At 44.8% G+C, this 14,526-nt stretch overlaps 1 protein-coding gene across 1 annotated transcript in view; it reads right to left on the bottom strand.

The window, feature by feature from the left end:
* LG05H8orf34 (linkage group 05 C8orf34 homolog) overlaps positions 1–14,526 on the bottom strand; it is a 427,150-nt gene that overhangs the window by 28,317 nt on the left and 384,307 nt on the right. Inside the window, exon 13 of the mRNA XM_073631776.1 lies at positions 1,581–1,674. Coding sequence (XP_073487877.1) covers positions 1,581–1,674 — 94 coding nt within the window. The remainder of the gene's footprint in view (positions 1–1,580; positions 1,675–14,526) is intronic.

The following is a 14,526-nucleotide window of genomic DNA, read 5'->3' as shown; positions in this document are numbered from 1 at the left end:
AATGGGAACTATTTTTCTCCTCTGAGCATCAGACACCTTCCCAAGCACAAGCTGATACCACCGCCTCGCACCGGTCGTGGAGCAGACCGTGCTCTGTGAACAGAAGGACACGGGAGCCATGCCAATGTGCAGCAGTGGTGGCCTGCCAGCCATCCCAGCTATTCCCCTCCACTCGCCACACTCCGTGAGTGATCTGCCTCTGGAGGTACATGACTGGCAACTAAGCCACGAGGAGAGATCAAGGACGTTCTGATTAGCTGGTACAGCTATGATGCATAGTGCTGCCCTTGAAACTTTCTGCTGACAGTGAGTTATACATACATGTACTATCTTTGCTCATTGCATCACTGCATCCATTCCAATCCGATCACCATATAGCCATCTGGGAACTATTATGCACCTTCATGCTTCCTCAGGAACATTGATAGGGTTTAGCAGTGTTTGGCTGGTCTATTTTCAAACATAATTCAGTGGATGCCACAGTATCTGCAGACATGCAGCAATTTACTCCTGTCCTTTGTCCTCCCTTTATTCCCAGGACTATTCCATACTAGCGGTATTTCCCCTAGCCACGGTTCGATGCTCTTTTTGATTTTTTCCATTTTTGCAAAGGCCATTGCATGTATTTTTACTAAGAGGATTACCTGGTCGGTGGTACAGCCATCTGAATTGGCACTCATTCATAGTGCTCTGATGATATATTTTTTCTTGGGTGCTGTCTACTGCCGCGTACACACGATCGGAATTTCAGCCCGCAAAAGACCAATGAGAGTTTTTCAACGGAAAATGCGACCGTGTGTATGCTCCATCGGACTTTTGCTGGCCAAATTCCAGCCAGCAAAAGATTGAGAGCATGTTCTCAATTTTTTGGTCGGAAAAAGTTCCTCTCCGAAAATGCGATCGTCTGTGGCAATTCCGACGCGCAAAATTCCTACGCATGCTCGGAAACAATTCGATGCATGCTCGGAAGCATTGAACTTCATTTTCTCGGCTCGTCGTAGTGTTGTACGTCACCGCTTTCTTGACGGTCATAAGTTCAGCGAACTTATGCGTGACTGTGTGTATGCAAGGCAAACTTGAGCGGAATCCATTATATCTTTTTCCGATGAGAAGTCCGATCATGTGTACGCGGCATTATGCTTTGTTTCATGTTTTTATGTGTGTTTGTCTTTGGTCCCAGACAACGTTGTCTATATGATGTTGGGTGTAGGATCTCTGCTTATTACTTTTTATGGTATTTGGTCATACTTTTTGTCAATTAATTTATAAATTATACATAATTTGTGGTATTATTTTCCTGGGCTCTGTTTATGTGGCATCTAGCACTGTACCCTCTCCTTGATATAGTGTATTTTTTCCATGCACTTTTAAATTAATAACAAAGAAACTTGGAAGGTTAAATCGTTCCCCACTATTCATTGGAAGTCATAACTGTGAAAGCAGCAGGGAACTGTGCTTCTAAGTCTTACTTATGTAAGCTTTGAATATTATGAAAAATGCTTTATGAGATAATGGATAATTTTTCCAAAATGTAATAAATACCTAAAAATGTGGTCCTCATAGCAATGGAGGAAACTTACGTTTTTCCTTCTCTATATCCACACCTTCACTCTCTGTGTCACTTGGGAGGATCCAGGGCTGGCGAGATCCCTGCAATTGTTCATAGGATTCCTCCTAGTAAATGGGGCAGAAAATTATTTGCATATCAAACATTTATTTATAGTTGCATCATCTCATCACCTCATCAGCTTGTAGTTGCATCACATGCAAAGGAAACTGACCAGTTAAAGTGATTGCAAAGCTTTATTTTTTTATTAAAACAATAAATACTTACATGCTCTGTGCAATGGTTTTGCACAGACTAGACCAGATCTTCTTCTTCTGGGCTCTCCCGCTGGTGCTCCTGGCCCCTCCACTTCAGCGAGTGCCCCCATAGAAAGCTAGACTCAGACAGCAGAGCTTGGTCCCGCCCCCTGCTCCCTTGTCACAGAATTTGATTGCCAGCAGCAGGAGCCAGTTTTAGTGAGTTATATAAGTATTTGATCCCCTATCAATCAACAAGACTTCAGGCTCCCAGGTGTCTTCTATACAGGTAACAGGCTAAGACTAAGAGCACTCTCTTAAAGCTTGCTACCTGTATAAAATACACTTGTCCACAGAGGCAATTAATCATCACCATGGTCAAGACTAGGGATGAGCTTCGAGTTCGAGTCAAACTCATGTTCGACTCGAACATTGGCTGTTCGCAAGTTCACCGAACAGCGAACAATTTGGGGTGTTCGCGGCAAATTCGAATGCCGCGGAACACCCTTTAAAAGTCTATGGGAGAAATCAAAAGTGCTAATTTTAAAGGCTAATATGCAAGTTATTGTCATAAAAAGTGTTTGGGGACCTGGGTCCTGCCCCAGGGGACATGGATCAATGCAAAAAAAAGTTTTAAAAACGTCCGTTTTTTCAGGAGCAGTGATTTTAATAATACTTAAAGTCAATCAATAAAAGTGTAATATCCCTTTAAATTTCGTACCTGGGGGGTGTCTATAGTGTGCCTGTAAAGGGGCGCATGTTTCCTGTGTTTAGAACAGTCTGACAGCAAAATGACATTTTGAAGGAAAAAACTCATTTAAAACTACCCGCGGCTATTGCATTGCCGACAATACACATAGAAGTTCATTGATAAAAACGGCATGGGAATTCCCCAAAGGGGAACCCCGAACCAAAATTAAAAAAAAAAAATGACGTGGGGGTCCCCCTAAATTCCATACCAGGCCCTTCAGGTCTGGTATGGATATTAAGGGGAACCCCGGCCAAAATTTAAAAAAAAAAATGACGTGGGGTTCCCCCTAAATTCCATACCAGACCCTTCAGGTCTGGTATGGATTTTAAGGGGAACCCCGCGCCAAAAAAAAAAAAAAAAAAACGGCGTGGGGTCCCCCCAAAAATCCATACCAGACCCTTATCCGAGCACGCAACCTGGCAGGCCGCAGGAAAAGAGGGGGGGACAAGAGTGCGGCCCCCCCTCCCTCCTGAACCGTACCAGGCCACATGCCCTCAACATTGGGAGGGTGCTTTGGGGTAGCCCCCCAAAACACCTTGTCCCCATGTTGATGAGGACTAGGGCCTCATCCCCACAACCCTGGCCGGTGGTTGTGGGGGTCTGCGGGCGGGGGGCTTATCGGAATCTGGAAGCCCCCTTTAACAAGGTGACCCCCAGATCCCGGCCCCCCCCTGTGTGAAATGGTAAGGGGTACCCCTACCATTTCACGAAAAAAGTGTCAAAAATGTTAAAAATGACAAGAGACAGTTTTTGACAATTCCTTTATTTAAATGCTTCTTCTTTCTTCTATCTTGCTTCATCTTCTGGTTCTTCTGGCTCTTCTGGTTCTTCTGGTTCTTCCTCCGGCATTCTCGTCCAGCATCTCCTCCGCGGCGTCTTCTGTCTTCTTCTCCTCGGGCCGCTCCGCACCCATGGCATGGGGGGGAGGCTCCCGCTCTTCTCTTCTTCTCTTCTTCTTTTCTTCTTTTCTTCTCTTCTTCTTCATTTTCTTCTCCGGGCCGCTCCGCAATCCATGCTGGCATGGAGGGAGGCTCCCGCTGTGTGACGGCGCTCCTCGTCTGACAGTTCTTAAATAACGGGGGGGGCGGGGCCACCTGGTGACCCCGCCCCCCTCTGACGCACGGTGACTTGACGGGACTTCCCTGTGGCATTCCCCGTGACGTCACAGGGAAGTCCCGTCAAGTCACCGTGCGTCAGAGGGGGCGGGGTCACCGGGTGGCCCCGCCCCCCCCCGTTATTTAAGAACTGTCAGACGAGGAGCGCCGTCACACAGTGGGAGCCTCCCTCCATGCCAGCATGGATTGCGGAGCGGCCCGGAGAAGAAAATGAAGAAGAAGAGAAGAAGAGAAGAAAAGAAGAAAAGAAGAAAAGAAGAAGAGAAGAAGAGAAGAGCGGGAGCCTCCCCCCCATGCCATGGGTGCGGAGCGGCCCGAGGAGAAGAAGACAGAAGACGCCGCGGAGGAGATGCTGGACGAGAACGCCGGAGGAAGAACCAGAAGAACCAGAAGAGCCAGAAGAACCAGAAGATGAAGGAAGATAGAAGAAAGAAGAAGCATTTAAATAAAGGAATTGTCAAAAACTGTCTCTTGTCATTTTTAACATTTTTGACACTTTTTTCGTGAAATGGTAGGGGTACTTATGTACCCCCTTACCATTTCACACGGGGGGGGGCTGGGATCTGGGGGTCACCTTGTTAAAGGGGGCTTCCAGATTCCGATAAGCCCCCCGCCCGCAGACCCCCACAACCACCGGCCAGGGTTGTGGGGATGAGGCCCTTGTCCTCATCAACATGGGGACAAGGTGTTTTGGGGGGCTACCCCAAAGCACCCTCCCAATGTTGAGGGCATGTGGCCTGGTACGGTTCAGGAGGGAGGGGGGGCCGCACTCTCGTCCCCCCCTCTTTTCCTGCGGCCTGCCAGGTTGCGTGCTCGGATAAGGGTCTGGTATGGATTTTTGGGGGGACCCCACGCCGTTTTTTTTTTTTTTTTTGGCGCGGGGTTCCCCTTAAAATCCATACCAGACCTGAAGGGTCTGGTATGGAATTTAGGGGGAACCCCACGTCATTTTTTTTTTTAAATTTTGGCCGGGGTTCCCCTTAATATCCATACCAGACCTGAAGGGCCTGGTATGGAATTTAGGGGGACCCCCACGTCATTTTTTTTTTTAAATTTTGGTTCGGGGTTCCCCTTTGGGGAATTCCCATGCCGTTTTTATCAATGAACTTCTATGTGTATTGTCGGCAATGCAATAGCCGCGGGTAGTTTTAAATGAGTTTTTTCCTTCAAAATGTCATTTTGCTGTCAGACTGTTCTAAACACAGGAAACATGCGACCCTTTACAGGCACACTATAGACACCCCCCAGGTACGAAATTTAAAGGGATATTACACTTTTATTGTTTGACTTTAAGCATTATTAAAATCACTGCTCCTGAAAAAACGGCCGTTTTTAAAACTTTTTTTTGCATTGATCCATGTCCCCTGGGGCAGGACCCAGGTCCCCAAACACTTTTTATGACAATAACTTGCATATAAGCCTTGAAAATTAGCACTTTTGATTATTCATTTTCGTGTCCCATAGACTTTAACGGTGTTCGCATGTTCGAACGAACTTTTTTCCTGTTCGCATGTTCTGGTGCGAACCGAACAGGGGGGTGTTCGGCTCATCCCTAGTCAAGACCAAAAAGCTGTCCAATGATGTCAGGAATAAAATGTTAAACCTACAAAAGGCTGGAATGGGCTACAAGACCATCGCCAAGCAGCTTGGTGAGAGGGTGACAACATTTGGTGCGATTAATCACAAATAGAAGAAACACAAAATAACTGTCGATCTTCCTCACTGTATATATACAGTATCTCACAAAAGTGAGTACACCCCTCATATTTTTGTAAATATTTGATTCTATCTTTTCATGTCACAACAGCTAGTGGTGTACAGTATAATGCCCCGTACACACGGTCGGATTTTCCGATGGAAAATGTCCGATCGGAGCGTGTTGTCAGAAATTCCGACTGTGTGTGGGCTCCATCGGACATTTTCCATCGGATTTTCCGACACACAAAGTTGGAGAGCAGGAGATAAAATTTTCCGACAACAAAATCCGTTGTCGGAAATTCCGATCGTGTGTACACAAATCCGACGGACAAAGTGCCACGCATGCTCAGAATAAATAAAGAGATGAAAGCTATTGGCCACTGCCCCGTTTATAGTCCCGACGTACGTGTTTTACGTCACCGCGTTCAGAACGATCGGATTTTCTGACAACTTTGTGTGACCGTGTGTATGCAAGACAAGTTTGAGCCAACATCCGTCGGAAAAAATCCTAGGATTTTGTTGTCGGAATGTCCGAACAAAGTCCGACCGTGTGTACGCCCTATAACAGTGTAAATTTGCTGTCCCCTCAAAATAACTCGACACACAGCCATTAAAGTGGAGTTCCATCCGTAAAAACATTTTTACATTACTGTGCAGCAAATGATATAACAAATGACATTTGGAGAAATGTTTTTATTTTTTTTTACTTACCTTTTAATCCTTGTTGCTATGTGGTCCCTTCAAATCTTCCCCTTCCTCACGGCGGCTCCTGATGTCACTTCCCTCGGCGCCTCTGCTCGCTACTGCTCCTGGGAGATGTGTGTCATCATTTCCCAGAAGTCAGTGGGCATTGGCGAGGGCTAGAATCACGTTACTTCTAAACTGGAAGTGACGCGGGAAAAGGCGGAATTCTGCGCCATTTTTAAAATTGGAAGAAAGCCCTTTGTTGCCATTCCCACACATTAGATGCAGGCAGGGTGGCAAACAATATTTTAGTACTTACCTAAAGCAGTGCCGCTCTCTCCCAGCAATGTTTAATCTTCCGTCTGTGTTTGATTATCTTCATTGCCATCACAACATGGTGGGCACTTCCGACGACGCCACCCGTTGTGATGGCAGCGTGAGAACTTTACAGCACTGCGAGCCAGTCATACTGCGCATGCGTGAGAATGGGCAGTGCATGCTGGTCACTCAGCTGCACTGTATCCCGGAACAGTATGCTTGTGGGCTTCAAATGCCCACAAGCAATATGGGATCAGCCAGGACAACAGAATATAACTTTATTTTTTAGAGTAAAGTGGACATCGGGGAACGAAATTTAAAAAACAAGTGTGTTATATGTGAATGTTCTGAGCTTAAGAAATGTTTTAAAAAAAATTAATACATGTCGTTGGAACTCCGCTTTAATGTCTAAACCGCTGGCAACAAAAGTGACTACACCCCTAAGTGAAAATGTATATATTGGGCCCAATTAGCCTTTTTCCTCCCTGGTGTCATGTGAATGGGGAGCAGCTTTTCATGTGACAACACTGAAGAAATTACACTATGACACAAATTACACTTTGCTACAATGTAAAGTAGTGAGTGTACAGCTTGTATAACAGTGTAAATTTGCTGTCCCCTCAAAAAAACTCAACACACAGCCAATAAACCCCTGGCAACAAAAGTGAGTACACCCCTAAGTGAAAATTTCTAAATTGGGCCCAATTAGCCATTTTCCCTCCCCAATGTCATGTAACTCGTCAGTGTTACAAGGTCTCAGGTGTGAATGGGTAGCAGGTGTGTTAAATTTGGTATTATCGCTCTCACTCTCTCATACTGGTCACTGGAAGTTCAACATGGTACCTTTTGGCAAAGAACACTCTGAGGAGGAAGAATTGTTGTTCTACATAAAGATGGCCTAGGCTATAAGATTGCTAAAACCCTGAAACTGAGCTGCAGCACAGTGGCAAGACCATACAGCGGTTTAACAGAACAGGTTCCACTCAGAACAGGCCTCGCCATGGTTGACCAAAGAAGTTGAGTGCACATGCTCAGCATCATATCCAGAGGTTGTTTTTGGGAAATAGACGTACTAGTGCTGCCAGCATTGCTGCAGAGGTTGAAGGGGTGGGGGGTCAGCCTGTCAATGCTCAGACCATACGCCGCACACTGCATCAAATTGGTCTGCATGGCTGTCGTTCCAGAAGGAAGCCTCCTCTAAAGTTGATGCGCACGAGGCCCGCAAACTGTTTGCTACAGTTGATACCTCAATGATCTACACTTCATTGAGGGAACCATGAATGCCAACACGTACTGTGACATACTGAAGCAGAGCATTATCCCCTTCCTTAGGAGACTGGACCACAGGGCACTATTCCAACTTGATAACGACCCCAAACACACCTGCAAGATGACCACTGCCTTGCTAAAGAAGCTGAGGGTAAAGGTGATGGACTGGCCAAGCATGTCTCCAGATCTAAACCCTACTGAGCATCTGTGGGGCATCCTCAAACAGAAGGTGGCCACCAGCTCCGTGATGTCGTCATGGAGGAGTGGAAGTGTACTCCAGTGTCTGCAGACATGCTTGGCCAGTCCATCACCTTTACCCTCAGCTTCTTTAGCAAGGCAGTGGTCGTCTTGGAGGTAGGTTGGGGGTCATTATCATGGTTTGCTTCAGTGTGTCACAGTACATGTTGGCATTCATGGTTCCCTCAACGAACTGTAGCTCCCCAGTGCCGGCAGCACACATGCAGCCCCAGACCATGACACTCCCACCACCATGCTTGACTGTAAGCAAGACACGCTTGTCTTTGTACTCCTCACCTGGTTGCCGCCACACATGCTTGAAACCATCTGAACCAAATAGGTTTATCTTGGGTTCCAGTAATCCATGTCCTTAGTCTGCTTGTCTTCAGCAAACTATTTGCAGGCTTGTTTGTGCATCATCTTTAGAAGCAGACCAATTTGATGCAGTGTGCGGCACATGGTCTGAGCACTGACATGCTGACCCCCCCCCACCCCTTCAACCTCTGCAGCAATGCTGGCAGAACTCATATGTCTATTTCCCAAAGACAACCTCTGGATATGATGCTGAGCATATGCACTCAACTTTTTTGGTCGACCATGGCGAGGCCTGTTCTGAGTGGAATCTGTCCTGTTAAACCGCTGTATGGTCTCGGCCACCATGCTGCTCAGTTTCAGAGTCTTGGCAATCTTCTTATACCTAGGCCATCTTTATGTAGTGCAACAATTCTTTTTTTCAGATCCTCAGACAGTTCTTTTCCATGAGGTGCCATGTTGAACTTCCAGTGACCAGTATGAGGTGAGTGAGAGCGTTAACACCAAATTTAACACACCTGCTCCCCATTCACACCCTAGACCTTGTAACACTAACGAGTCACATGAGACCGGGGAGGGAAAATGGCTAATTGGGCCCAATTTGGACATTTTCACTAAGCCCCGGTACACACAGGGGCGACTTGTCAGGCGACCTAGTCGCCTGACAAGTCGCCTCCCGTTCTGTACAATGGAACCGTTCTAATAGGAGCGACGCAAGTCGCTCTGACTTAGAAAAAGGCTCCTATACTTCTTTTGGGGCGACTTGAGGCGACTTGCATAGACTTCTATACAGAAGTTGCTTTGCAAGTCGCCCTGGCAGTCGTGTGCAGGTCGCCTCGGTGAGGCGACCTGCAAGTCGTGCCGCCCCTAGTGTGAACCGAGCCTTAGGGGTGTACTCACTTTTGTTGCCAGCAGTTTAGACATTAACGGTTATGTGTTGAGTTATTTTGAGGGGACAGCAAATTTATACTGTTATACAAGCTGTACACCACTACTTTACATTGTAGCAAAGTGTCATATTTCTTCTGTGATGTCACATAAAAAGATATAATAAAATATTTACAAAAATGTGAGGGGTGTATTCACTTTTGTGAGATACTGTATATATATATATATATATATATATATACACATATATACATACACACACACATATATATACACACACTTTATTCTAAGTGTTTAGGCATTAATGAGATACAGCCATTGAACTTAAACTAACATATCTCCACTACACCTCTAGCTAAGCAGCTACAGTACATGAAGCAGCTTGGCATCATTATATTGTGTAAGACTGAATGGAGATCTTAAATTATTGAGCTTTAAGAGGGCAACAGTGCCAGGACAAGGTCATGTAGAGCCCAGAGTGAACATGCCAAATTGTGTGCCCCCTCCCCTCCAAGATGCATGAGCATTATGTGTCAGCAAAATCCCCCCCCCCCCCCCCCCACAAAAACACTGTACACTAATCTTCATGCCTACCCCCTAAGCATAAATCCCCCCCCCCCTTCTCCCAGTACATATCTGCTCCCTGCTGAAATCCCCCCTCTCAGCACAAATCTTTGCTCCCCTTACCCCAATTTCCCCCCCAAAAAACAATTCACCCTTGATAACACACATCCTCTACCTCTAAAATTTCCCCTCCTAGTACACATCTTCTCCCCCACTTTCAAATCCCCCTTCCAGCACAAATCCCCCCAAAATCCCCCTATAGCACAAATCTTCTTCCCCTCATTCCCCCTCCCAAAACAAAAGCCCCTAAATCATCACTCGTAGCACCCCCCTCCCCCATATTTCTCCTACTAGAACAATCTTACCCCCTGCCGCCTCCACATTTCCCCTTCCAACACAAATCCCCCCCCAATCTCCTTGTGACAGTCCCCCACCTCACATGATACCACAGTGCCCAGGGCAACTGCCTCTCCTACCCACCTCTTGTTCTCACCCTGAAGGGCAGGCTTCCTAATGCCAGAGCTTCCAGCAAGGTGAACAGTGAGTAGCATAGTACTGACATAACCATATGTCACTCCAAATCTACAATGCGTTAGATCTTACACAGCAGATATACAGCTATAAGGGTGTATGCACAGGAGTGCCCAGGGAACCCTAACACACCAGAAAGTGCACTGTTATTTTTCAGAAAGAGATTGCAGACAAAGGGTAGATTTTTGGGGTACTTTTTAGGCACAATTAAAATGTATGTTCCCTATAATATATGAATTCTTGAGTTTTTGAGTTCAGTCCCACCTAAACGTTATTACCTGCATTCCTAAAAACTTGGTTCTGCAAAAGAGAAGACATCAAGAAATTGACCAGAGCTCAGTGAATTTTGCACTACATTTCACAAAAATAGATTACAGTGCTGCAGATCTAAACCCTTAGGCTTGGTTCACACTTGGGGGTGGGGGTGGTTGCGGGTGCAGGAATTGCACCTGTACATGCACCAGCAACCACCCACAGCCAATACGTGCTGCTCTTTTACAGATGCAAGCGACTGCCATTTATTCTTAACAGCACTCGATGCATGTAAGCATACAGTGCGTTTGCAGGTGCGGGATTTCCTTGTGGCTGCAGTTTTAAAAATGGTGCAGGGACCTTTTTTCTGCAGGTACAGCAGCCCATTCAAGTGAATAAGCTGCTATGCCCAAGCAAACGTGGGCCATGCCAACCACATAGGTCATTCATTAGCTTAATCATCATATAAATAACATGTACAGAATACATTAACTACCCCAATTGTGATGATTTTCAGGTGCCTGTGGCACCTCCTCTCCTTTTTGGAGAGCCCAATAATCCGTGACCACTTGTAAGTCCTGTGGCTGTGGGTGGCCCTATACGGGGTTGAGGTGGGATGGCTCCCCAGCAGCCTTCAAGACCACCAGTGGGAATATCAACTGTCTAATTCGTGTGTGTTTGTTTAAATAAGAAGTCTCTGGAAAAAGCAAGTTTATTGGATGAAGAGGGTAAATATGATGCGACTATTGTTTGATTTTTCTTTTTTACACATGATATATGCATAAATGGTTATGAATGTACATCATATTTCATACTATTAAAAACTGTCTTTTGATGTAATTATAGAAACACAAGAACCCCCTGAGGAAGACCGTAAAAATATAGGTCGAAATGGATTGTGCTTTGTTCCGAACATCGGACAGTACAACCACAATTCAAATATTGTAGGTTGCTAATTTAATAATTTCATCCTTTTTTTAACCCTTATGGTATTGTCAATATTGTGTTTTTCCCTTTTCTAATCTATTATGCCCTGTACACACGGTCGGATTTTCCGACGGAAAAAGTGTGATAGGAACTTGTTGTCGGAAATTCCGACCATGTGTGGCCTCCATCACACATTTTCCATCGGAATTTCCGACACACAAAGTTTGAGAGCTTGCTATAAAATTTTCCGACAACAAAATCCGTTGTCGGAAATTCCAATCGTGTGTACACAAATCCAATGCACAAAGTGCCACGCATGCTCAGAATAAATTAAGAGACGAAAGCTATTGGCTACTGCCCCATTTATAGTCCCGACGTACGTGTTTTACATCACCGCGTTTAGAATGATCGTTTTTTCCGACAACTTTGTGTGACCGTGTGTATGCAAGACAAGTTTGAGCCAACATCCGTCGGAAAAAATCCATGGATTTTGTTGTCGGAATGTCCGATCAATGTCCGACCGTGTGTACAGGGCATTAGTCTCGTATTGTATATACCCAGAGCTCATGTTTTATATTTTTGTGTCCATATTGTCTATTTTTTTTGACAATAAAATTATTTATATACTTTTTATATTTTGTTGACTCACAATTGCTGCTAAAAAACCCCACGGGGGAAAAAAAAAATTTCCTTTCCTACAAACATATTGTTATTCGGGATGTGCAGCCTTTCAGACGCTTTATATGTGTCATACTATACTACATAGGTGTGAACCTAGCCTTAGGCTGGCCATAGATGCTTTATTTATATTGTTCAGCCAAGGGCTGATTGAAAAAAGTGATTCCCCCAGCCCCACATGCAAGGTGGATGGAGGAATCCTCCTTGCTGTGCCATTGTATTCTGAAAGCAGGACTCCTCCAGTGTCAGAATACACTAACCAGCATCTGCTGCCAGCTGATCGAGAAACAATTTCCAACAATCCCATTTGGCAGAAGTCAATGGTTAGACTGAATTCTGCCGAGCAGAAATGGCCATAGATGTATCAAAATTTGACTGGTCCCTGTTGAACCATCCAAATTTCAATCCATCTATGGCCAGCCTAATGTCATGACTAATTATCTCTTGATAGAACAAGCACAGGAACTGTAAAACAAGATCAGCAAGTCCATTGTTCTTACCAGACCAGTTTAGGTCACATGGGATTCCACGGTGAATATTATATCATTTTTCTGTAAACACGTTAAGTAACAAAACATACTGTGTTATGCTTTACTACACACAGTTAAAACCATATTATAAGCCTTATAGAACATTTTACAGCATGCACCACCTGTAGTGCAGTAGTGGGATGCAGTACATGACTATACACTATGCAGTATTTTACTGGAAATCATAAAATTTAGCTATTTTATTTGTATGTGTGTGTTCCCATTTATCTATAATTGCGATCTTGGCACGGCATTTAAAATAATAATTACATTCATTTTATCTCATTTGGAAGGCGTGTGGGAGTTGATCCATGACTTCCAGACATACAACCCCTTGGCTAACAAGATATCTGCATTTTTATGCAAATAGAATTATCAAAAAATGCATTTTGTTGCTTCCTGTGGAAAACTGCAATTATCTAAGTGTTTGTTGATGGTCACGGAGATAATATAGTCCATGTGACTGTTCCGATTAAGGGCTATAGCGTGGACAAAAATATTAGGGGCTACAAATATAGTAGTTCATCAACAGGTCACTGGCATAGAAACAAAAACAAAGTTCTCCTGATTTCCTCCGTGTCCATACTTCCTATGAACAGAAATGTTGAATGAAACCATGTTCATTACCAGATCAAACATATGCAAGTGATAATATTATCTTGTTTTCTTTACTCATTGTTGAAGAAACATTTTTGTAGTTTGGGTAGAAGACCTAATTGAATCTAGGGCCTGTCTGATTACAGATTTTATCATAGTTTATCACAGCCAAGATCTTCAGTTCACCCTGATTGAATTTCAAACAACTCATAATTATATTAAAGAGATCCAGAGCTGCAATTTTAGATTTTACCTGCAGCTCCACTTTCTGAGAAATGTTAATATCATGGCTTGATCAGAAAATGCAATGATTGTGTGTTTACTTCAGTCTTCCAAGCATCATAAACAGAGGGATCGGGACTCTATCGTTGTTTATAGAGGGGCTGTGGAAAATTGTGGACACTTCGCTAATACTAGTGAAAGTGGTTCCAATCTGATAAGGGATTTCCTTAGGCATTCCCTTAATAAGGGAACCTCTCCCATGATAGACATGTATCACAGAGTTTTTCAAATAACACTCTAATGCCTAAATCTTGTCCCACCTCAACCCATGAGAAGCAAGAGTCTGCACAAAATAGGTAAGAAAAGAAAAGAGGAAGGAAGAACAAGAAAGATAAAGGAAGAGTGAGAAGATAAAATAGTGATGATGTGAGGATATAGCCACTTGATAGTGTTACGCTGGGTATACATGTACTGAAATTCAGTGGGTTCAGCAGGAACTGGCCAACTTTCTGTACGTATGTTCTCTCTGCTCAACAGAAGCCGGTCCAACGTCTTCTGTGGAACAGTCATGCTGGAAAACAAGCATTTGATTAGTGCTTGCAGCCATTGTCCCATTAGTGAGATTTTCCTTTACTGTCCCATAGCCAAAACAGGAATTAAAGCGAGGGTCCACCTACATCAACCTAAAAAAAAAAATATTAAAAGCCAGCAGCTACAAATACTGCAGCTGCTGACTTTTAATACATGACCACTTACCTGTCCCAGGGTCCAGCGATGTCGGCAGCCGACGCCGATAACCCGCTCGGTTCTCGGCAGCTGCCGCCGCCATCCTAGGTGAGGGAATCAGGAAGTGAAGCGTTGCGGCTTCACTTCCCGGTTCCCTACTGCGCATGCGCGAGTCGCGCTGTGCATCGTAACTGGTCCCTGCTATCTCCTGGGACCTGTGTGTTTCCCAGGAGACAGCGCGGAGGGACAGGAAGAGGCATAGACTCCTGTGGGAGTCTATGCTGGAAGTGGATGCAAATACCTGTCTTAGACAGGTATCTGCACCCCCCTCCCCCCTGAAAGGTGCCAAATGTGACACCGGAGGGGGGGAGGGTTCCGAAAAGTGGAAGTTCCATTTTTGTGTGGAACTCCGCTTTAAGAGACA

This window comes from Aquarana catesbeiana, linkage group LG05 (assembly GCF_042186555.1).
Source record: "Aquarana catesbeiana isolate 2022-GZ linkage group LG05, ASM4218655v1, whole genome shotgun sequence".
In the NCBI taxonomy this organism is placed as follows: domain Eukaryota; kingdom Metazoa; phylum Chordata; class Amphibia; order Anura; family Ranidae; genus Aquarana; species Aquarana catesbeiana.
This window is presented reverse-complemented; position numbering and strand designations above follow the sequence as displayed.